Source organism: Staurois parvus, unplaced genomic scaffold (assembly GCF_062004578.1).
Source record: "Staurois parvus isolate SC_StPar_1 unplaced genomic scaffold, SC_StPar_1.0 ptg000503l, whole genome shotgun sequence".
Classification (NCBI taxonomy): domain Eukaryota; kingdom Metazoa; phylum Chordata; class Amphibia; order Anura; family Ranidae; genus Staurois; species Staurois parvus.
In genome coordinates, this window is record NW_028318299.1 from 517,691 (window position 1) to 542,500 (window position 24,810).

At 44.0% G+C, this 24,810-nt stretch overlaps 2 protein-coding genes across 3 annotated transcripts in view; one reads left to right on the forward strand and one right to left on the reverse strand.

The window, feature by feature from the left end:
• The window catches only part of LOC149451952 (uncharacterized), a 38,868-nt gene extending 22,765 nt beyond the window's left edge, over positions 1–16,103 (forward strand). For both annotated transcript variants that reach the window (XM_089689908.1, XM_089689909.1), the window contains exons 4-10: positions 2,051–2,073; positions 4,831–4,905; positions 7,648–7,722; positions 10,966–11,049; positions 13,692–13,763; positions 13,859–13,942; positions 15,751–16,103. In XM_089689908.1, coding sequence (XP_089546034.1) covers positions 2,051–2,073; positions 4,831–4,905; positions 7,648–7,722; positions 10,966–11,049; positions 13,692–13,763; positions 13,859–13,942; positions 15,751–15,810 — 473 coding nt within the window. In that variant the 3' untranslated portion in view covers positions 15,811–16,103. The remainder of the gene's footprint in view (positions 1–2,050; positions 2,074–4,830; positions 4,906–7,647; positions 7,723–10,965; positions 11,050–13,691; positions 13,764–13,858; positions 13,943–15,750) is intronic.
• Positions 16,104–21,829: 5,726 nt separating this feature from the next.
• Positions 21,830–24,810, reverse strand: part of LOC149451953 (uncharacterized) — a 13,471-nt gene continuing 10,490 nt past the window's right edge. Inside the window, exon 4 of the mRNA XM_089689910.1 lies at positions 21,830–24,679. Coding sequence (XP_089546036.1) covers positions 24,315–24,679 — 365 coding nt within the window. The 3' untranslated portion in view covers positions 21,830–24,314. The remainder of the gene's footprint in view (positions 24,680–24,810) is intronic.

Below are 24,810 nucleotides of genomic sequence, written 5' to 3' on the forward strand. Positions count from 1 at the left end.
CCCCCCAAGAACAGTAGACCCCTGGCAACAGATCTCCCCACAAGCCAGCATCATTAGACCCTCCAGCAGCTAGCAACTCAACAGGAGATCTCTCCCAGCAACAACTGGCCGCACTAAAACATAAGATCCACCCCCAGCAGCAATAGATCCCACCATCAACAGTAGACCTCCCCAACAACAATGGACACCCCTCCCCTGCAAAAAAATAGATCCCCTCCAGTGACAATGGATCCCCCAGCAGCCATCATCAATGGACCCTGTAGTACACCCCACCACCCCTTGCCATTACATGCACTCAGTGCTGGAGGTGCCGGAACTGCGTTCCCCCGCGTTCCCACTGAAAAAAAGCTCTGCCTTTACCATGATTATTGTTAAAGATATTGTTACTTATTGTTTGCAGATTAAACATTAAAATGTTTCCAAAGCTCTGCATTTGCTTTTGTTTTATTGTATACAATTTGATGAGGATATCCATGATATGATTACTATTATTACACATTACAAACACTGCTGACATATTGTACCATCATTTAACAAATATTCACATAACCGAGAAAAAAAACCGCCTGCGTGTGTTCTTACCGTCAAATACTGTGATTGGAGCACTACGGCCTCACGTCTCAGGTATAATTCACCCAATGACTGGGCTGAAATTTCTGCATTTTTTATGTACAAAAGCTCCTCTCCTGAATGCAACTTTGGTGGTGGTGGTGGTGGTGGTGGTGGTGGTGGTGGTGGTGGGGGGGGGGTTCAGCCTCTAAACATCTATGTGTGCTTGGACATGTATGTTAACATGGAGGACCATTTAGTGGCAAAAAAAAAGCCTTAATCACCGGTAGAAGCAGCTTTTTGTAGCTCAAGCATGCACAAGGTCTTATACTTTATGATACATTTAAGTGTGAAAACTTACAAGCTTCTTATAGTATCTGTGTTGGTTTTCTGCCATGGTGAACGCTCACAGCAAGCTATGCAATGCCAGTTCTTGTAGGTGTATGGTAATCCTGGTCCAATAAGAGAGGTCATTCTCCTGGAAGGTTAACCTGTTGTAAAGTCTCCGTCTATAGAGACCTGGCCAGAATTCTGGTTATGGTCTTTGGCTCGCTTCTCTCCTAACACAGTAAATGAACTGCTCAGCAGATGATCTGGGTATAGAGTTAGGAGCAGCTAGTCAAACATCCAGCCACCTTCATTTCCACATGGACACCTTGAATTTCATCCAGTTTTAATTACAAATCAAATGCTTAAGCCCTGAAGAAGAGAGAAGCTTCTCCCTTGAAATGTGTTGGTTGTATGTGATGTTCCCAATCAATAAACATTTTATATTAAAGCAGAGTTCCACCCAAAAGTGGAAGCTCTGTTTTGCTGCCCCCCCCCCTCTCCGCTGCCACTTATGGTACCTTTTGGGGGGGAGGGGGAAGCAGGAACTTGGTTTTCACAGGTACCCGCTCCCACTTCGGCAAACTGAGTCAGAAGTTCGGCACCCCCACAGCTCTCTGGGACACTTCCAAGGTCCCAGAGGACTGCGGCCCATTCACAAAGTGCAGCCCACTTTGTGCATACGCAGTAGGAAACTGGCAAGGAGCTGCAAGGCGTAGCTGCCAGTTTCCCTTAGTCAAAATGGCGGTGCCATCACCCGACAGCCAATTGAAGAATCAGCTCAGGGAGAGGACACCGCTGGATGCCTGGACAGGTAAGTGCCCTACTATTAAAAGTTAGCAGCTACAGCATTTGTAGGTGGCAGGGGCCGGAACTCCACTTTAATAACCAACCTACATGTCCAATTTTACTAGGGGCTCCTTACTCCATACCCATGAACAGAGGTAACACCAATGGCAATATTCCTAAAAAATAAGTTTTGCTTGGTGTGACGCAACTTTATAAAGACTGATGATCTAATAGATGCCCACCCAGTAGAAGTGTTCACTTTACCACAGCGAGGGGCTGGAGACCTTTAGAAATGAACACTGAGCAGGAAAATTATTTCATGTAAAGTTGTATAGATCACATATCAGGTCTAAATGTTCTATGTTTCTGTGTTTTGTCTTCACAGAAAAAGAAGAGTCCAAGGACACTGTGAGTATCGGTGTCTTACTTTCAATAGAGTTTGCTAAGTTATTCAGCCAGGCTGTATGTCCTGGTGGTCACAATAAGCGTCCTCCTAGGGACAGCCCAGGATGGCTACATTTGATTTCCTAAGCTTGTCTAGTGTCAGGAAGTTTTGCCGGAAAACAGACATATTGGAAATCCAGCCATTTTGGAATAGAATAGGGATGTCAAAGAATCTCTGTTGAGTATTTTATTGTTGCTTGTATCCCTGTGAGGACTACCAGCCCTTCCTGCCATGAGGTGGTTGGGTTGACGTCTACATGGAGTCATCAGCAGATGCTTGCAGTGAACTGTGACCACAAGCTTTCAGTTTGCTACTTGCAGGAAAGATACCTTATCATTGTACTGAACACATACATTGAAAACCATGTAGCTTTCTGACCCACAGCTTGCTGTAAATACGAACAAGCCCTAAAGCCTAGTACACACGATCAGAAAATACCGCTTTCAAAGCGATCATAGGATAACCTGACAGGACACAGCTTTTGTCCAAAATTATCAGAAAGGGACAAACACAAACTTTGTTTTCGTACAATACCAGTTATTGTACGATTTTTGTTTAATCAGTGCAGTATTTGCCAAACAAATCGGAAGAGCAAGACCACGCATGCTCTGAAACGAAAGAATACATTACAATACAACACATGACATCACTTCACAAGTTGTATTCTATGGAATGAGAATTTTCATAACTTTAGTAACTTCTTCATTTTCAATATGAGACTTGCATGAAAAAAAAAAAATGGATGATCATTTGTCTGATAATCTCATTGCATGTATCCAGGCTTAAGGATCTATCCATAAACTGAAACAACATTCCAGCCAGGCAACTTTTCCCCAGGATTCCCCACTTGCATCAGAGTCCCAAGCTTTCCCTTCACATCAGGCACCACAGAGTTCTCCTTTACATCAGAGTCCACAGAGTCCCCAATTACATTAGAGCCCCCAGTGTTCCTCCTTAGCTAAGAGTCTGCAGAGTTCCCCCTTACATCAGAATTTGCAGAGTCCCCCCTCACCTCTGTATCCGCACCTTCCCTTACATCAGTGTTCTCACTCCCCCTCACCTCAGTATCCCCACTCTCTCTAACATCAGTGTCCTCACTCCCCCACACCTCAGTATCCCCACTTTCCCTTACATCAGTGTCCTCACTCCCCCTCACCTCAGTATCCCCACTTTCCCTTACATCAGTGTCCTCACTCCTCCTCACCTCAGTATCCCCATTTTCCTTACATCAGTGTCCTCACTCCTCCTCACCTCAGTATCCCTATTTTCCTTACATCAGTGACCTCACTCCCCCTCACCTCAGTATCCCCACTTTCCTTACATCAGTGTCCTCACTCCCCCTCACCTCTGTATCCCCACTTTCCCTTACATCAGTGTCCTCACTCCCTCTCACCTCAGTATCCCCACTTTCCCTTACATCAGTGTCCTCACTCCCCCTCACCTCTGTATCCCCACTTTCCCTTACATCAGTGTCCTCACTCCCTCTCACCTCAGTATCCCCACTTTCCCTTACATCAGTGTCCTCGCTCCCCCTCACCTCAGTATCCCCACTTTCCCTTACATCAGTGTCCTCACTCCCCCTCACCTCAGTATCCCCACTTTCCCTTACATCAGTGTCCTCACTCCCCCACACCTCAGTACCCCCACTTTCCCTTACATCAGTGTCCTCACTCCCCCTCACCTCTGTATCCCCACTTTCCCTTACATCAGTGTCCTCACTCCCTCTCACCTCAGTATCCCCACTTTCCCTTACATCAGTGTCCTCACTCCCCCTCACCTCAGTATCCCCACTTTCCCTTACATCAGTGTCCTCGCTCCCCCTCACCTCAGTATCCCCACTTTCCCTTACATCAGTGTCCTCGCTCCCCCTCACCTCAGGATCCCCACTTTCCCTTACATCAGTGTCCTTGCTCCCCCTCACCTCAGGATCCCCACTTTCCCTTACATCAGTACCATCCACCCCCTCACGTCAGAGTCCCATTCTCAGGAGCTGGGAGGTGGAGCAGTATGAGAGGGAACAGATCTGTACTCTGGAGGAAGAAGTTCCCTCCTCCTCTGAATGGTGGGGCCCGAGGCAAGCACTTGATTGGTTGTAAAGATGCCGGATGTTCCTTGCAACCAATGACCATGACAGTGGCAGTTGGAGTATAACTGTTCTGGAGACTACAGGAATCAGCCAGCCGACAATCAAGGTGTGTTAACAGACAGTTTCTCCCATCCATGGACTTGTTTGGATGGGAAAAATCAGGATGCTTTTTACAAACTGTAGTTAACATTTCAGACTGTGGGCAACCATGCTTAGACTCTTGGAAGAGCCCATGTTTCAAAGTTAAAAAGCTTCTGAGGTTTGATGTGAAGACTTCCTTTCACAAAGATTTTTCTGCAAATCTAGCCCAGTAGCCAGATGTTTACAAGACCCATAGAAGCAGACATGCAGCTAAAAGGCAGTTGTAGTACCAAGAGGTCCAATCATTTATCTTTGTGTCATCGACCTGATGAAATATTGACATTATTTTTGCAAACAGTGTGAGTTCAATGATTTGCCAAGAATGATGTTTTAAAAGTTGTACCCATTATGAGGTTTACTGAATTCCAGCCATCTATAGACACTCTGGGATGCAAAGCCTATATCTATATTCTATTTCTCAGTTTCACTATGTGTGCTTCTGTATATGGTATCCCACGTGCATTCAGTTGGCTTTTTTGTGTTGGACCAACAGGTATCGTTTGTGCTGGTCACGGGTTTATCAGGGATTGTACTACGGATAACATATCACTCACCAGATGGTAGAAATGTAAGTAGGATTTAGTTCTCTGTATGTGTCTTCTGTGGTAACCATGAAACTTACAGAATTCAGATTATAAAATATCTGCATCAAAAAGACAAAAACAATCATATAAACCTTTATATAGAAATCAGTGAAATAAGTTTTTGTTTGACAGTCAATGTCACACCACAACCTATGGCCATCAACAATGTGCCAAAATGCTGTGTTGCATTGTCCTCCTCCATGCACAAAGGCCTCCATCACTTCCTCCTCACTCTCTTTTAGGACCATTGAAAAAAAAGTAAGTTAAAAAAATTATAAGTCCAGTAAAATAATTTCTTGTTTGGTAGTACTTAGGCCCATCTTGGCCCTAAAATCCACCTGGTTTTTTTTAGTATATAAAAACTTGACATTGAAAGTCACATAAAGTTACATTTATAAAATACAGAAAAAGGTACTGAAAATGGACAAATTAGTTAATCAAAATTATTATTATTATTATTATTATTATTATTTAAGATGTATAAAGCACCAACAGTCTGTGCAGTATAAAGGGAGACATTATAAAGGTATTTATAATACAAGATGGTTAGGAGGGCCCTGCTCATAAATAAATATATATATACAATATATATATATATAAAAGTACAAAGTGTGCTGTCAAACTGTAGAACCATCAACAATGTGTCCACCTCCATGAACAAAGACCTTCATCACCTGATCACTTGTAGGACAACCCAGTCTATTTTAGGGCATCTGCAAAAAAAAACAAAAAAAAAACAAAAGATGGTCACATACACCCAAGCCAACCTCCAAATTTAGTTTAAATTAAAAAAACAAATAAATCTAACATAATTCCATTTAGTAGAAAGAAAACAAAATGATTGAACACAGCCACAGTACTTATAAAGGTTGAGTAAACCTTAATGAAAATGTAATCAATGAAAAATGTAAATGATTCAAATTCCCTTTTCTTTGTAACTAAAGTTGCTGAAGAAACAAAACTATAAAATACTTCACTTTTTCTTGTCTTGTCATTAAATTTAAATATTAAAAGTAGTGCAGAATTGATTGATGGGATATAAACAAGTGGAGGGTACCTAAGCCTGGTACACACAGGCCAAATACCAACTGGTATCGGCCGGTTCAACAGAAGCCATCGCAACCCTTTTGGTTTGTAAATATGCAATGACTGTTTTTTTAACCACTTGCCCTCCTGAGAATCCCCCCCCCCCCCCCTGAGCAGGCCATTTTTTGCATTACGGAGCTGCTTTACATTAACTGAAAATTGTGCGGTCATGCAACGCTGCCCCCAAATTAAATTTATGTCCTTTTTTTCCCATAAATAGAGCTTTCTTTTGGTGGTATTTAATTGCCTGTGCATTTTTTATTTTTTGTGCTATAGAAAAATAAAGACCGACAATTTAGAGAAAGAAAACAATATTTTTGACTTTTTGCTATTAAAAGTCCAGTAAAAAAAAATTTAAAATCAAATTTCGTCATAAATTTACACCAAAATGTATTCTGCTCCATGTCTTTGCTAAAAAAAAATCCCAGTTCATGTAAATGAATTGGTTTACGTGAAAGTTATAGCATTTACAAATGGCGGTATAGATACTGGAATTGATTTTTTCTACTAGTAATGGCGGCGATCAGCGACTTACAGTGGGACTGTGGGACTGACGCGGACACTCTGACACTGGGGGAACTGACTTGGTGTCACTGACATCCCTAGTGACACCAATACAGTGATCAGTGCTAAAAATAAGCACTGACACTGTACTAATGGCACTGGGCAGGAAGTTAACATAAGTGGCGATCAAAGGGTTAACTGTGTGCTGGGAGTGTTTTACTAGGGGGCGGGGTCTGTGTGCTTCACTGTAATCACACTGCTCTGGATGGCTGTGCTGTGCAGTGTGCCCGAGCTGACAGGGAGAAGGACTATTAGTAAACAAACCAATCCTCCTCCCCTTCGGAGATGCACGTGAATCACCGGGAGCTGGCGGGGAAGCAGTGATTTTGCACACCCTACGGTGGCGGGGAAGCAGTTAAACTACAGCTATGCTCTTGTCTGACAGAAGCTGGCTGAACAGCTTCTATCAGACAGGCTGATGTACACACAGGCCAAATGTCGACCAGTTTCTGATGAACCAGCCAATCTTTGTTGATTGCTTTTGTCGAATGGGCATGCTGGAATATTAGCATCTGATCAGTGCTCACAGCCAATGGCGGTCCCCTGTCAGAACACAATAGCTCAGCAGGGAGATTGCTGTACTAACACAGCTTAACTAGTGCAGCGAGCTCCTCACAAGCTCCTCAGTTTTTCTTCTTTCAGCCCACTGGAGGTGTGTACCAGACTTTGAAGGGTTGATGAAGAGTCTGGACCTTCTCATCTTGAGCATCTTCTTGCCAGATGGCACCAATTTATACATTTTGCACCAAATCTGTGCAGGAGTCATCAGCCTACTGAGAATGTATATTGAATCTGAAGCTCCTCCTGTGTGTTCCCCACCATCTACCTTCTTATCTTTTCCCTACTGCCATGTCTGTGCCAGTTTTCCCTCATCAATGTCTATATCTTGTTTTAATGACCCCTGAACACCTAGACGTTTTGCATAGTCTTTAGCCAGTTTTTCCCCCTGCCATCCCACATTCCCAGGATCTTCTATCACCTCTTATGGTGGTCTTGATAGGTCTCTCTCCTTTGTAGCCCCCGTGCACAGATGATTAGGTCACCTGTAAATTGTTAATATTTTTTTTCACACACAGTACTTTCATGCCAACTCTTGGATAGTTGCGGCTGCCAGGGCTTACTTCAGGAAGTCATCGCAACCCTTATGGTTTGTAAGTATGCAAAGACTGTTTTTTTTTTTTTAAACTACAGCTATGCTCCTTCATGACAGTTTAATTGAGCCCCTACCCAGGTACTATGTGATGCACAAGCCTTAAAAAGTGAAAAGACTTCCTGCACTGTCCCTGACTGAGCCAAATCCTCCTTCATTTTTGTCTCACAAGCTCTCCCTACCAGACACTGCAGCTCACAGTGGGAGGGTTTCAGCAACAGTGACAGTGCTGTCAATCCAGAAAGAAGTGGGCATGACTAGGTATGGCCAGGTGCTGCTTGTCAAGCTACAGGTTTGTAAAAAAGCAGAACAATGCTGATAGTCACACCCCTGCAACCTTCTTCTCCCTATATAGTACAAGCAGGAACAGCCTTTATAAGAGTAGAAACCACACTATGAATTCAGGAGCAGTGCAGCATTGTTGCCACCCCACCACAGAAAGCTGCATTAGGTGAACTTCAACACAGGATCAAGGGGCTAAGAGAAAGCTGGACAGAAAGACATATCATGAAGTGCTGCAGCACAAAATATTTAATAGGAGGGCATAATTCTACTTTAAGAAACAAGTGTCACGTGTCAAAAATGGAAATAGTAATGTTAACATGACACTATAGTGTGTTTACACGGAGTACATACAGTATTTTAAATTAAAGCAGTAGATGTTTACTACTGAAAAAGTAAAAATACATACCCGGGAAAAGGGATTTCAACTTTCTACACATACATAACCAACTCACAATTTACCCTACAAACTACCTCTCTATCCAACTGGGAGAAACTTCTCTCACAATCAATACTACCACACACATGGGAAAAAACCTTTAACATCACCCATAAAGCACCTCGATGCAGCTCCCACCGGGAATCATACATAAAAATATTACACCAATGGTACTTAACACCCGTTAAACTCTCTATATAATACCCTCAACACTCATCCGCTTGCTGGAGACAATGCGGAGAAATAGGATCAACTCTCCATATACTTTGGACATGTAAATCTCTCAGATCTTATTGGAACAGCGTTTTCCAATTGATCTCAACAATAACTGAAACCCCAGTAACACCAAACTCTGCTCTAGCACTCCTCCACATTGGAATTCACAAATTCCCTAGAGACTCTCGCACTTTTATTGTCCACACATTAGCAGCTGCTAAGACCAGCCTTACTAAATTATGGAACTCTTCCAAAATTCCCTCTCTCTCTTCACTTATAACAGATCTTAATTTCCAATGTGATATGGAAAGAAGATCAGCCCTCAACAATTCCTCCTACCACATGTTCAAATACCACTGGTCTCGATGGCTACAGAACCCAAACTGTTCCATAAAAGGCTGATATTTTAAGTATATAATGCTAAGAACCTTTACCCTTGACTGGTGCTCTCAGCACCCTCCCCCCTCTTTTTCCTCCCCCTCCCCACCTTACCCTTCCATCCCTGTTCCTTACCCCCTTTATATAACATATACACCCATATACGTTTCACACCAAACCGAGCATACCTCTCAGGTCAATGCGACTTACGTTTATAATGTCCCCAGCCAAATGTAGAGGAATGTATTTCACACAAAATGTATTGCTGTACTTGACCGTGAACCGTATTATCCTACCTTGTTTTGTACTAAAATCTTTCAATAAAAATATTGAAACATAAAAAGTAAAAATATCACCAGAGTTCTTCTTAATTTAGCTTTATAAATTATTGAATACCTTAATGCTATGAAAGTGAATAACTTACCTTTAGCCTTGCAAAAGCCATGGACATTTTATTAGCACAATGATAAATGGTAGATAGTAAAAGGCAACTTCCCACATTGAACTGTCCTTGGAATGATCAAGTTACACAATGACAGTGTTTACCTCTGCCCTCTGTTCCTTTCAAGTTTCTTTTTCAATTTTTGATTATAGTTTCTTCATATAATGACTTTGTAAAAGATGGAGGAGTGATTTCTGCCTCCATAATACAAGGTTCTTTGGGGACCCAGTGGTCTCAGAAGACGCAGAGGTCCCTGGAGAGGCAGGAGCACTGGGATCAAACAGGGGTCACAGGAGACACAGAGGTAACTGCAGAACCAAGAATGCTGGAGACACTTAGGTCATTGGAGTGGAGGCACCAGAGCACTGGGATGAATGGAGACACTTGAGTCACCAAAGAACTTGGGGCACTGGAGATATTTGGGTAACTTGAGTGCAGAGGTCACAGGAGAAGCTGAGGTCACAAGAATGCTAGGCAAACTGGAGACATTTTGGTAACTGGAATTCAGGGGGTTGCTGAAAGTCCAGGAGTACAAGGGTCCCTGAAGGCACAGGTGCTTTATGGTCACTAAAGATACTGAGGTCACTAGAGTGGTAGGGGCACTGGAGACACTTGGATCACTGCAGTGCAGAGGTCTCTGGAAGCACAGGAGAACTGGGATGAATGGAGACACTTGAGTCACCAAAGTACTTGGGGCACTGGAGATACTTGGGTAAATGGAGTGAAGGGGTCACAGGAAAAGTTGAAGTCACAAGAGTGCTAGGGGAACTGGAGACACTTCGGTAACTGGAATGAAGGGGGTCTCTGAAAGTCCAGGAGTGCAAGGGTCTCTAAAGGCACAGGTGTGTTGAGGTCACTGAACATACTGAGGTCACCAGAGTGGTAGGGACACTGGAGACACTTGGGTCACTGGAGTTTAGGGCTCTCTGGAAGCACAGGAATGCAGGGGTCCCTGAAGGCACAAGAGCACTGGGATCACCAGAGACACTTGAGTCACCACTTGGGTACCTGGAAACACAGGAGTGCTGAAGACAGATGAGCATTGGGGTCACTGGACACACTGGGATTACCAGAGTGCTAGAGGCACTGAAGACACTTGGGTAACTGGAGTACAGGGGTCTCCAAAAGCACAGTCAATGGAAACAAAGGGAATGATGGAGGCACAGGGGGGCTCAATGTGCAAGTAGCAACTGTTGCTTGAATGTGGAGCAATGCATCACATAACCCTTAAAGATGACACCTGAGAGCTGAAGGGCTGTGGAGCTAGCACTCTGGGTGTAGCCCAGAAGTTCTGACAAACACAATTTGAAATAGACCTGGTGCTGGATCGAGAATGAGTTTAGTACGACAGGCCTAAGATATATCCATCCTTTCATCCTTAGATTGTTCCTAATGTTTGGTCAACTTGAAAGTTAAACTTTGTAATCCTGTATTTGTGTCTGGTGTGGTTCAATCAAAATACTGATACAAATGTAACTCTATACTAGCATCCCCGAATCGATTCCATGTTGTCCTGGACTGTGACCCTGGTCAGCTTTTACAATGCTTACTACAGACCCAGTGCTACTAATGTAAGTTAAATTTGAATATTTCCTGTCTGACTATGCTTTGCCATTGGAAAAAAAAATTCCTTTCCCTGTTTACAATCTAGGAGGGAGGGGGTAGTGGTACAAAAGGTAGTAACTGTGGGGGATGAACTGGTAGGAGGAGTAGAAGATTCCATTATTAGTTGAGGGCAAGACAGGCTTCCCTGAAGAGATAGGTTTTCAGAGATCGCCTAAAAGTGAGCAGAGTAGGCAATAGTCTGATAAATTGAGGTAGAAAGTTCCAGAGGATGGGGGATGCTCTGGAGAAGTCCTGGAGACGAGCAAGGGAAGAGGAGACAAGGGAGCTAGAGAGCAGGAGGTCGTGCGAGGAGCAGAGAGTACGGTTTGGGTAATATTTGGAGACAAGGTCGGTGATGTAATTTGGGGCGGAGTTATAAATGGTTTTATATGTTATTGTTAATGTTTTGAATTTTATCCGTTGGGCAATGGGAAGCCAGTGGAGGGATTGTCAAAGAGGCGTGGCCACCTTGTTAGTAAGGTGGATGAGTTGGGCAGCAGCATTCATAATATGCTAAAGAGGGGATAGCCTGCGATGAGGTAGGCCAATGAGGAGGGAGTTACAATAGTCAAGGAGAGAGATAACCAGGGAGGGAATAAGTTGCTTAGTGGTTTCCGAGGTTAGGAACGGCTGTATCTTGGAGATGTTGCGGAGGTGAAGTCTACAAGATTTGGACAGTGATTGGATTTGGGGCTGAAAGGACAGATGGGAGTCTAGGATTACACCTAGTACCCTGGCATGAGGGGAGGGACTGATGGTTGTATTATTGATCTTGATGGAGAAGTCAGGGGAGGGGGCACAGGCTGGAGGGAATACTAACAGCTCAGTTTTGGAAAGATTGAGTTTGAGGAAGTGGAGTGACATCCATGCCGATATGTCGCTTAGTAGGTTAGTAATGCAAGAGGAGACTGAAGGGGTGAGGTGAGGGGTAGAAAGATAGATTTGTGTGTCATCAGCATAGAGATGGTACTTAAAGCCATGGGAGTTTATCAAGTTACCAAGGGAAGAGGTGTAGATGGAGAAGAGTAGGGGTCCAAGGACAGAACCTTGAGGGACCCCTACAGAAAGAGGGAAAGGAGAGGAGGAGCCAGAGTTATAGGTAATGCTAAAGGAGCACTGAGATAGGTAGGAGGAGAACTAGGAGAGAGCAGAGTCTCGGAGGCCAAGAGAGTGGAGTTTTTTGGAGAAGGGGATGGTCAACAGTATCAAAAGCCACAGAGAGGTCAAGCAGTAAGAGTACATAGTAGTGGCCATTAGTTTTAGCAGTTAATAGATCATTAGTGAGGTTTAGTAGGGCAGTTTCGGTGGAGTGTAGGGGGCGGAAGCCGGACTGTAAAGGGCCAAGAAGGTTGTTGTCAGTGAGGTAGGAGCTCAGGCGATTGTAGACTAAGCGTTCTAAGAGTTTAGAGGTAAATGGCAGCAGGGAGATGGGTCTTAAGTTGTTCGAGTCAGTGGGGTCCAGGGAGAGCTTTTTAAGTATGGGAGTGATGTGTGCATGCTTTAGAGGGGTGGGGAAGGCACCATTAGAGAGGGAGAGATTGAAGATGTTAGTGAGGGAGCATAGGATGGAAGAAGAGGATGACCTTAGTAGTTGTGAGGGGACAGGATCCAGGGGGCAGGTAGTGAGATGGGCTTCTGAGAAAACTTTAGTGACCTCTTCAGTAGTAGCGAGGTCAAAAGAGGAAAGTGTTGAGGGAGGTTTAGTATAAGGTATGCTAAGTGGAATGGATGTCTGTGCAGTGGTGATGTCCCTACAAATTGCATCAATCTTGTTTTTGAAATGATTTGCAAGCAGTGAGTGAGGTAGTGGGTGGAGGTGGAGAAAGTAGAGAGTTAAAAGTAGAGAAGAGACTACGAGGACTGGATGACAAGCTATTGATAAGAGTGACAAAGTAGGCTTGTTTGGCAGCATAAAGGGAGGAATTGTATGTTAAGAAAGCAGATTTATATCTAGTGAAAGCTTGGTGAGATTTGGTTCTACACCACAATCGCCCCAGCGCACGACTATGTCATTTAAGATTTCTGGTGTCCTCAGTCTGCCAAGGTTGTAATGGTCGGGGCCTGATTCTTCGTGTTGTTAGAGGAGCAAGTGAGTCTAATGTGGATGAAAGTGAACTGTTGTAGACAGCAGTGGCCAGGTCAGGGCAAGGCAGGGGAGAGATTCTGTCATAGAGTTGGTCAGTTGCAGAGTGGAAAGGAGCCGGGTTCAGGTTGTGAAGGTTTCTGTGGGTAATTGTTTGCTGCTTGGAGGGAGAGGTGTTTGAAGATGAGGACACTGTGAAGGTGATGAGATTGTGATCAGAGAGAGGAAAGGGGGTGTTTGTGAGGTTGTAGGGAGTGCAAAGATGGGAGAAAACAAGGTCTAATGTATTCCCATCAGACTGAGTGGAGGACGGTGTCCATTGTGCTAAGGCAAAAGATGAGGTTAGGTTGAAGAGTTGGGATGTAGCCGGGTTGTTCACATTAATTGATTAATTACCAATTTGCAAAAATAAATAAATAAACTAATAAGTTTTATTGGACTTTGATCTCAGTCGTTATACATGTTTTATTATGTAGTATGATTTGTGTTACACACTGTTGTTCTTCTGTCTTTTGGTTTCTATAGGCTGCCCTTCCTGCCCTTTGGCTTATAGCCAGTTTAAGCCGCCCTCATAAACATAGACCCCAATCCCGTTTGGTAAGCAAACTCCTAATCCATCATGCCTGTTCCTATTTGTATAAAACCATGATATGATTCCCCTTTATAACTGTATTTAATTCATTTTCGTTTAGAATCAATCCGTCTTGAAGATGATGGGTTATGGTTTGGTACTGTGCACCTTCTGGAAAGGTTGGGAGATGCGTGAAACCACCAACGTAAGTCAACAATGTTGTGTTATGCTTCATAAGTTTCCTATAAATCCAATATAAAAATGAAGAGGTTGTTGTCCTGGTTTACCCAATTTGGCAACAGCTGATAGGAGACATTTGTGAACAGACAAGGATCAGGTCAGTTGGTCATCAAATAGTTACAACATTTGGGTGACTTCACACTTGATTTCCATGAAATCACCTCTCAGGCCGCTCTGCATTGCCAGCTGTGCTAGAGGGCAGTGTGGTGCGTGGTATGGCATATTATATTGCTCCCCCCCCTTTTTTTTTTGTACAAGCTTTATTTAAAGTGTACAAAATGTAAACTTTATTTACTGCAATGTCGGCAACGTAATGCGTAGGGCTGCCACCCTTTAAAACTGAACACAAATTAATGACACAGGTTCTGTGGCTGATTAAGGTGGTAATTAAACTCACTTAGTGCCTTCTCTGCATTCAATTAGTCCTAGAACCTGTATAATTCATATGTGATCAGTTATAAAGGGATGAGGTGGCAACCCTAGTGATCCGCTGCGCTGCCCGCCACTGCAGTGCAATTTGGCCCGGAGTGCTGCTATAAAATGCAGCATGTATTCCAGCATGCTGCAGCGCAGGTATATAGGGTCATATCACAGGCAGGGGCAGGTAGCAGACAGAGGGATTCGCTGGGGAGGTAACCATAGCAGGAGTCAGAGTATGAAAAACAGGATCTTGAAGCAATGGCAGGGACCACCAGGAACCTTTTGGTCAGGAAATGCCCCAGAGCACCAAGCAGGCTTTGGAACTCACCATATTGCAGTATATCAGGCATTACTGGGACAAGGGCAACTAGAGCCTAAGGTGAACATGCCACATTGTACCCCCCAAGATGTATGAGCATTATGTGCATGCTTATCTCCTAAGCATAAATTCCTCCTCCACGTACAAATCCGCTCATCTGTTGAAATCCCGCCTCCCAGCACAAATATTTGCCCCCCCCCCATTCCTCCAGCTTGAATCTTCTCTCTTCAGCATAAATCCCTCCAAAATTTCCCCTCTGAGCACAAATCCTCTCCCCCCACTTCAAATCCTCCATCCTAGCACAAATCCCCCTCCAAAAAAAATGTTTCCTCATAGCACAAACACCCCCCATCACCCCTACTAGCATAAATCCCTCTCCCCCCCGAAAGAAAAAAAAATCCCTTTCAAGCACAAATCTTCTCCCCCTACTCCAAATTCCCAATCCTAGCACAAGTCCCCCTCCCACTAAAAAAAATTCCCCTCTTAGCACAAATACCCCCCATTCATCCCCGCTAGCACAAATTTTCCCCCCCAAAGGAAAAAATTATCCTCGTAGCACAAATACCCCCAAACATCATAACTAGCATAAATCCCCCCTCCCAAAAAATTAGTTTTTTAAAAAATCCTCTCCGAGCACAAATCCTCTCCCCCTACTCCAAATCCCCTATCCTAGCACAAATTCCACTCCCCCTAAAAAAAGAACAAAAAACAAAATTGCCATCTGAGCACATATCACCTTTTCTAGCACAAACTCCCCAAACACCCCCCCCCCCCCGCCATAGAGTCTCTGACCCCGAACACGCCTGCAGTTCAGGAGTAATGGCTTCTCATAGACTTTGCATGCTGCAGGCTTATTTTGGGACAGTAACTCTGAAAATAATAAGGCCATGAACAGCCAGGCAAGTAGCATTTTCAGGAGATCAGCCCTGGCAGCCTACATTCTTGTCTCAGTACAGGTTCCCTTTATTACTTTGTGTGAAAGTCCTTCTCATGGAGGAACCATGACTTCCTGTTGTGTTTTTTTCTTTTTCTAGTTATCGGAGATGATCATTCAGACAGTCCTGCGTTCTCCATGCTCCCTGGCAGCTCTCTGATTTCACCACCAATGGGCAGATCACAGGAGATGCCATAGAAAAAAAAAGGAAACATTCTACTTGTAGGTTCCCTCCAACAACCTTTGTAACGGAAGGACAAATATCCTAATAAAGTTTATTGACAAAATCTGTTAATGTTTTAGTTTTTCAAACTGACATTTGCTTTGGATTACCAGCGGAGGGAACGTGTTAACTTTCCTTCTCATGATAGATTTGTATTTGATGATTTTTATTGTAAATTATGAAAATTATTTTGTAAAATGAATCATTAAAAATGGAAAGCCGAACTTCAATGAGTCCACATTTCCAAATATTTGCTGCAAAAGCTTTTGAGGCGCTTTTGCAATGCTTGTTGCTTCATAAATGTGCTGCTTTATTCAATATACTGCTTTATACCTTCTAAAATAGTAATGAACAAAATAAATGCAAAAAAGTTGTTGTATCCGTGTAATGATGATGCAGCACATGTTTAACCCCTCACCCTCCAGAGGATTTCCCCCCATCCTGACCAGGCCATTTTTTACAAATCTCTCATTAAAGGGATCTCTATAGCAAGTTATACAGATGAATTTTGGAACCATTTGTATGTTCAAACTATTCATATAACATAAAGCGGTTCCATAAATTATCTATTGCAAGTCATAAGGTAAAGACCGTATGACACTGTCATAACATACCAACATACACTATATTGCCAAAGGTATTGGGCCACTGGCCTTTCCACGCACATGAACTTTAATGGCATCCCAGTCTTAGTCCGTAGGGTTCAATATTGAGTTGGTCCACCCTTTGCAGCTATAACAGCTTCAACTCTTCTGGGAAGGCCATCCACAAGGTTTAGGAGGGTGTCTATGGGAAGGTTGGACCATTCTTCCAGAAGCACATTTGTCAGGTCAGGCACTGATGTTGGGGGAGGAGGCCTGGCTCGCAGCCTCCGCTCTAATTCATCCTAAAGGTGTTCTATGGGGTTGAGGTCAGGACTCTGTGCAGGACAGTCAAGTTCCTCCACCCCAAACTCGCTCCTCCATGTCTTTATGGACCTTGCTTTGTGCACTGGTGCGCAGTCATGTTGGAACAGGAAGGGGCCATCCCCAAACTCTTCTCATAAAGTTGGGAGCATGAAATTGTCCAAAATGTCTTGGTATGCTGATGCCTTAAGAGTTCCCTTCACTGGAACAACCCCCAACCATAATCCCCCCTCCACCAAACTTTACACTTGGCACAATGAAGTCAGGTACGTAACGTTCTTCAGGCAACCGCCAAACCCAGACACATCCATCGGATTGCCAGACAGAGAAGCGCGATTGGTTACTCCAGAGAACACGCCTCCACTGCTCTAGAGTCCAGTGGCGGTGTGCTTTACACCACTGCATCTGACGCTTTGCATTGCAGTTGGTAATGTAAGGCTTGGATGCAGCTGCTCAGCCATTGCAACCCATTCCATGAAGCTCTCTACGCACTGTTGTTGTGCTAATCTGTAGGCCACACCAAGTTTGGAGGTCTTTAGCTATTGGTTCTGCAGACAGTTTGTGCACTGTGTGTGGTAAGGCACATGGGGTAATCAGAACACTGGTATTGCAGTAATCAGGGCACTGTATGGGGTATGGCAGTGATCAGAATGCTGGTTTGGTATATGGTGGTGATCAGGACGCTGGTATGGGGTATGGTGATGATCAGGACACTGGAATGGGGTATGGCAGTGATCAGAATACTGATATGGGATATGGCGGTGTTCAGGACACTGGTATGGGGTATGGTGGTGATCAGGACACTAGTATGTTGGTGATCAGGATGCTGGTATTGGGTATGGTGGTGATCAGGACATTGCCATTAGGTATGGTGGTGATCAGGATGCTGGTATGGGGTATAGAACTGGTCAGGACACTGGTATGAAGTATGGTGGTGATCAGGACACTGGTATGGGGTATGGTGATGATCAGGACTGCCGTAGGCTGTTAAGGGGTATGGTGGTCATCAGGACACTGGTAGGAGGTATGGTCGTGATCAGGATGCTGGTATGAGGTATGGTCGTGATCAGGGTGCTAGTATGGGGTATTGTGGTGATCAGGACGCTGGTATGGCGTATGGTGGTGATCAGGATGCTGGTATGGGGTATTGTGGTGATCAGAATGCTGGTATGGGGTATGGTGGTGATCAGGACGCTGGTATGGGGTATGGTGGTGATCAGAATGCTGGTATGGGGTATGTCAGTGATCGATACTGCTTCCTGTCCGCCGTTTATAGGTTATGGGTGGACGAGTAGAATTTAAGTAATAAGGCAAAGTGGAATTTTAGTTTTGGTGCAGGGGGGTATAGCAGAATTCTCCATATTGTGTAAGTAACAATGGGTGTAAGAGATCTCAAACCCTGGGATGGAGTGTGAGATTCTTGTAAGTAGAAGGTTGGAGATAAACTGGTAAAGGTTCCTATAAGTAGATTACAAAAGAGAGGATGAATAGTGCTTGTCTCAGATTAGCCAGATTCAATTAGAATCTTAGTTTGGGGGAACCAATCCCCTGATCTCTACTCATCACAATGTTACAGTAACACAATGTTTTTTAAAAAACCTGAGTTCTCTCTTCTCTTCTGTTTTCTGGTTTCTGATGTCCTCTTCTATTTTAACTTTCTACTTTTTAAGCACGGCCACATGAACATCGTTGAGCAGGAATTTCTTTCTCCCTGTTCGGTCTCTTTTTAGGTCTCTTGGTAGACTCAAGCAATATGTAACGTTTTCCAGGGTCATTTGCATGATCCTCAGGATGTCGGTGGTTCTTCCAATAGTTTTCACATTGTTTCCCTTTGTGTAATTCTCAATGGTGATCACTGGCTTCACTTCTATAAGTCTGATTTTTTTCTCTACCTCAGAGAAATCTCCTTGGGTTTTAGCCCTTCAAAGACCCATGGGGATTTGATGAAGGACCTCTGCCCTGATCGCTTTGCCTTGTGTCACAGTTTGAAAAGAGAAAGCCAATGTATCCAACACATTTAGGAACTAGCAAGTTGCAACGTACACTCATTGGCCAATTTATTAGGTCCACCTGTTCAATTGCTTGGTAACACAAATTGCTAATCAGACAATCACTTGGCAGCAATGCAATGCATTTAGGGATCTAGATGTGGTGAAGACGGCTTGCTGAAGTTCAAACCGAGCATCAGAATGGGGAAGAAAGGGGATTTAGGTGACTTTGAATGTGGCGTGGTTGTTAGTGCCAGATGGGCTGGTCTGAGTATTTCAAAAACTGCTGATCTACTGGGATTTTCATGCACAACCATCTCTAGGGTTTACAGAAAATGGTTGGAAAAAGAGAAAATATCCAGTGAGCAGCAGTTGTGTAGAGGAAAATGCCTTGTTGATGTCAGAGGACAGAGGAGATGGTAGGATCAGAATTTGGCATAAACAGCATGAAAGCATGGATCCATCCTGCCTTGTATCAACGGTTCAGGCTGGTGGTGGTGGTGTCATGGTGTGGGGATCCATCCTGCCTTGTGTCAGTGGTTCAGGCTGGTGGTGGTGGTGTCATGGTGTGGGGGATCCATCCTGCCTTGTATCAATGGTTCAGGCTGGTGGTGGTGGTGTCATGGTGTGGGGATCCATCCTGCCTTGTATCAATGGTTCAGGTTGGTGGTGGTGGTGTCATGGTGTGGGGGATCCATCCTGCCTTTTGTCAGTGGTTCAGGCTGGTGGTGGTGGTGTCATGGTGTGGGGGATCCATCCTGCCTTGTATCAATGGTTCAGGCTGGTGGTGGTGGTGTCATGGTGTGGGGATCCATCCTGCCTTGTATCAGTGGTTCAGGCTGGTGGTGGTGGTGTCATGGTGTGGTGGATCCATCCTGCCTTGTATCAATGGTTCAGGTTGGTGGTGGTGGTGTCATGGTGTGGGGGATCCATCCTGCCTTGTATCAATGGTTCAGGCTTGTGGTGTCATGGTGTGGGGATATATCCTGCCTTGTATCAATGGTTCAGGCTGGTGGTGGTGTCATGGTGTGGGGGATCCATTCTGCCTTGTATAAACGGTTCAGGCTGGTGGTGGTGGTGTCATGTGTGGGGCAGATTTTCTTGGTACTAGCAAGGTGGACCTAATAAAGTGGCCAGCGATTGTATTTCTTCTTTGTGCTCAGCATTAGATATTTTTCTTTTAGGAAACTCCTTCTCTAGCTTCCTCCAGTTGGACTTTCCAGACTATGGACACTGTGGTTGGTGCATATTGCGTTGAAAAATCTGAGGAGTAACTCTTCATAAAGTCCACAATAGCATTGCAAGATTGTTCAGTTTGGGTAACTAAAGGAATCCTGTCATACAACAAACATAGGTACTGCCCACGTTCATGTCCTTACGAAAATGCCAGTTGGCCTGGCTGTCTTTGACTTTAATGCTTTTTGAGTCATTTATTGGCAGGGGCCTATGGGTCGGTACCAGATGTAGAAGAATGGCACATGGAGACTGGAAGAAGTGGCACAATTATCATTTAGTTACATTGTTGGTAAACAGGCATCAAGTAAAGTGGCAACAGAAAGGCAGTTGACTTAACAATTCCAAGAAATTTGGTATCAGCAACACAATACACAAGAACACAGGTGTGGATGTACTCAACAATGCTAGAGGCACATTGGCAAGGCTCTGGTAATTCAAAGGTTGCACTTTCAGAAAGGCTTACATTACCCGAGCAACATCTGAGTAGAGCGGTGGCTGTAGGCAGGGTAGCGGTGTAAATGGCAATTAGAAAATAGAGGAGGATTCTAAGTCTCAGCACAGGGTTCCTGGGATTTGTAGAGCTGGTATCCTTAAGCCTAGTACACACGGGCCAAATGTTGGGTGGCATTGGTCGGTTCAATAGAAACTGGCCAACATTTGTCCCGTGTGAACAGCTACTAATTGATGCTCTCAACCAATGACTGAGAGTGCTGACTGGAGTGTTCTGGCGGCCGGGGCTGCCCCTTGTCAGAACACAATAGCACATTGGGGAAGATCGGGTGGAGCCTACGTGCTGACGTCACGCCACCGGGTCCGTGCTTCAGAACGGTGGCCATCTTGGTATGTGGCATACTTAATGCTTGTATTGTTCTCCATGTGGAATACTTTTATGTATACAGTCAGGTCCATAAATATTGGGACATCGACGCAATTCTAACATTTTTGGCTCTATACACCACCACAATGGATTTGAAATGAAATGAACAAGATGTGCTTTAATTGCAGACTGTCAGCTTTAATTTGATCCAAATCAGGTGAACGGTGTAGGAATTACAACAGTTTGCATATGTGTTAAGAGACCAAAAGTAATGGGACAATTGGCTTCTCAGCTGTTCCAAAGCCAGGTGTGTGTTATTCCCTCATTATCCCAATTACAATGAGCAGATAAAAGGTCCAGAGTTCATTTCAAGTGTGCTATTTGCATTTGGAATCTGTTGCTGTCAACTCTCAAGATGAGATCCAAAAAACTGTCACTATCAGTGAAGCAAGCCATCATTAGGCTGAAAAAACAAAACAAACCCATCAGAGAGATAGCAAAAACATTAGGCGTGGCCAAAACAACTGTTTGCAACATTCTTAAAACATTGTGGTGGTGTATAGAGCCAAACATTGTAGAATTGTGTCGATGTCCCAATATTTATGGACCTGACTGTACTTTTAAAATGAAATACTACACTATATACCGTTTTCCGGGCTCCGTGTGGTGAGCATTTCCTTTCAGAACATAAATGGACCATCGAGTTGTCGGAGAGTGGATAATAGAGACCCCTTGTTACATCTGCTACCTAACAAGTAGTCCTCTGGTGAGTACATGGTGGTGGTGGATTGCACATTGGACTCTAGAGCACTGTGTGGGACTGAACACAATGTGTTGTGATTACTACTATCACACCGCTGATACACAGATTCATCCTGGAAGGATTTTTTGTTAATTATTCATTATATTGGTTGCACTGAGATACATGTACATTCAAGAATCCAATTACAAATCTGCCCCATGTGTATAAATACCATTTACTGCTCATATAGTCACAGAGGAGTCTGAGGTAAGTGTATAAATGGATTTTATTTCATTCTGAAACAGACAAAAGCAATTACAAACTGTTTAGATGATTGGATAAAAATAAACAGAGAGAGGTTAATATCTTGTGTTTCATACTCTCTTTATGTATTATGGTCATAATTAAAATAAAATTAGTTCAAAATATATTTCTATATTGTTCTCATTTAGTTAAATATATATTGCAACATTTGTAAATATTTTGTATTATCCAGCCAACAGAGGGAGCTAACGGCTCCAGTGTTTCAGCTCCAGAATTCAGTGACTCCTCCCCCTCCCTCCCTTCCTTCATAAGGTTCTTTACAAGGTGTCAATCAGACAAGTGGAGCCATGAAGCAGGCAGCATCTCCTGTGCCCTCTCTCCCCATAGTGACTGTATACATATAGATAGGAAAAATTTTAAAGATATAAAAGACCAGTTTAAAACTTTTAAAAACTATTTCAGAAGAAGATATTAAGGTAAAACTAAAGGCAACACTTTTTTTTTTGTTTGAGTGGAGAGGGACTAGAACCCCTAGTCCCTAGTTTGAGACTGGGATCTGCTTTTAACCTGTCATAAAAAAAAACATGGTGCTGTCATGGATGACCTCCTTCTTAAAATCCTAGGTGCTGGCTGTCATGATGATACTGTGACCTTAGATTTTCTTGACTTGAAATTAGCATGCAGCCAGTGAAGTCATGCTTTGCATACTTTTTGAGGGTTAGCAAGGTTTTTTTACTTAGAGAATAGGTGCAGGAACTCGCTCCTTCACCCCTTGCAGAGGGAGCCATACAGGGGATCGGTTCCAGTAATTGCCCCCCCCCCATCACCCTCTCTGTGCACTATACATTTCCCTCTGCTGCCTGGGCCCCCCTGTATGCCCCCACCCCTGCAGTGCTGCTGGCTTCCCTCCTCTCCAGCAGCTGCAGTCACGCAATAGGATCCTTTAGGATGGAGAGTGGGGGAAAGGTCTGGTAAATATATCACATTTACCAGCCCCTTCTTTTCCTGAGTGAACACAATGATTGATTGGCACCAATCACTCACTGTGTTCATTCATAACTGAATGTCAAGGTCCTACCTTTTCCCTGAGGTTATGTTACTCCATGTGCTGGCGTCCATCTTGGATTTCTGCTGAGCATGGTAGGAATCCTTTATGCCTTCAGGTCTCTGAGGTCCATACCCCAGAGGGGTGTGGCTGATGACATATAAGCCTGTGGTCCGCACATGCTCTTTGCACTTGTGTCTTTGTGTTGCTATTACTCTGTTCTGACTCTCGTGACTCTCCTGGTATCTGATTCGGCTTGTGACTCGACTATTCTTTGTATTCTCCTTTGATCTGACTCTCTGTTGCTGAACCCGGCTCGTGACCTGTGATTCTCGTCTGCTGTCCTGTACTGTTTTGTCCTGTTGTTGTTGACCCGGCCTGTCTGACTACTACTACTTCCACCAGCTACACGCCATTGGCGGCGGCCATTACCGCAGCTGAGGTGTCTCGGGGGCCGCGACCTGGTTCCTGGCTGCGTCAAGTCCATCCCCAACATCAGGGGCCCTGGTGAAGGGCAGCCTGGGACTTAGACTCCGCGCCCTGAGGGACTTCGGTCTGTGGGTGGTGGTTGTCGTCAGCCAGTGCGTTACATTGTTAGTCCTGCCTGTCTGTTCCTCTGCTCCTGCCCTGACACTGAAACCTAGTAAACTGTTTTTTTCCCAAGGGGACCTGTCAGGATGGCTGTATGGTTTCTAACAGCAGCCCTGCCGCCCTGCCAGCTAGAATAGATCCCCCCCAGCAACAAAGGACCACCAAAAACAAAATATCCCCCAACAACAATTGACCACTAGCAGAAACAACAGTTCTCCCTGCAGCCAGCATCAATAGACCCTCTTGCACCCCTTTGTATTACATTCATTCAGTGGGTCCTGCTGAAAAAAAAGCCCTGAGGGTTAGTATTTTCTGAAAGAGGTCAGCATTAGCCACCGGATATTTCTTTGACACAGATTTCCTTTAAAAAGCTCGAAGGTGAATTTCAAACCCTTAACTCTGACCAAAACCATCTTTGTTTTGGATGGTGTGGGCAACGTTTAGAGCTTTTTGGGGTTTTTATTGCCATCTGTGTCCTGTTGGCGAGATTTCTCTACATCGAGATTCAGGACTATTTTTGTAGAGTGAAGAAGAACTTCTGGCTGGGTTTTTATGGTTGTCTGTGCCTTCCTGTCTCAGTGACAACTTCTCACCATTTATTGGAAGGGACAGGAAGTCTCCCCAAAGGGGTCACAGGCAAGACAGTGAATCCTGGTAGCAAGTGACTCTTCTTCATTATGACCAAAATTAAAAAAAAAATGACTGGAGTTTGGCTATAAAAAATTTGCCATAATGTTCCTAAAAGAATAGATTGGTGGGACCAACTGGTGATGCATAGCAAAAATTGGCCAGATTCAATGGAAATCCTAATTTTGGAGATCCAGTCCAATGATCCCTACTCATCATCACAATGTTACTGAAGTACACAAAATTTCTTAAAAAACCAGTTAGTCTTCTCCTGGCTTGTGTCGTCCTTCATTAATTTTTCTGTTTCGCATTTGAGCTCTGCCTCGTGGATGTAGTTGAGCAGAAATTTCTTCCTCTCTTTCTGGTCTCTTTTCGGGTCTCTTGGTAGACCCAGGCAGAATGTGACATTTTCCAGAGCCTTTTGTATGATCCTCAGGATGTCGGTGGTTCTTCCCAGAGTTTTCACATTGCTGTCCTCTGTGTAATTCTCAATGGTGATCATTGTCTCCGCTCCCATAAGTTTGAATGTTTTCTCTACCTCCATGAAGTCTCCACAGGTTTTACTGGTGATAACAACAATGGGGACAACACCTGGAAAATACATTTCAAATTGAAATTGAGTCCCACACTGCAAACCAGAACAATGTTCATCCCATCAAATGATTTCACAGGCTAGCCAAGGAAATCATCAATTTATATTTTATTGGATATATCCTGCAAGT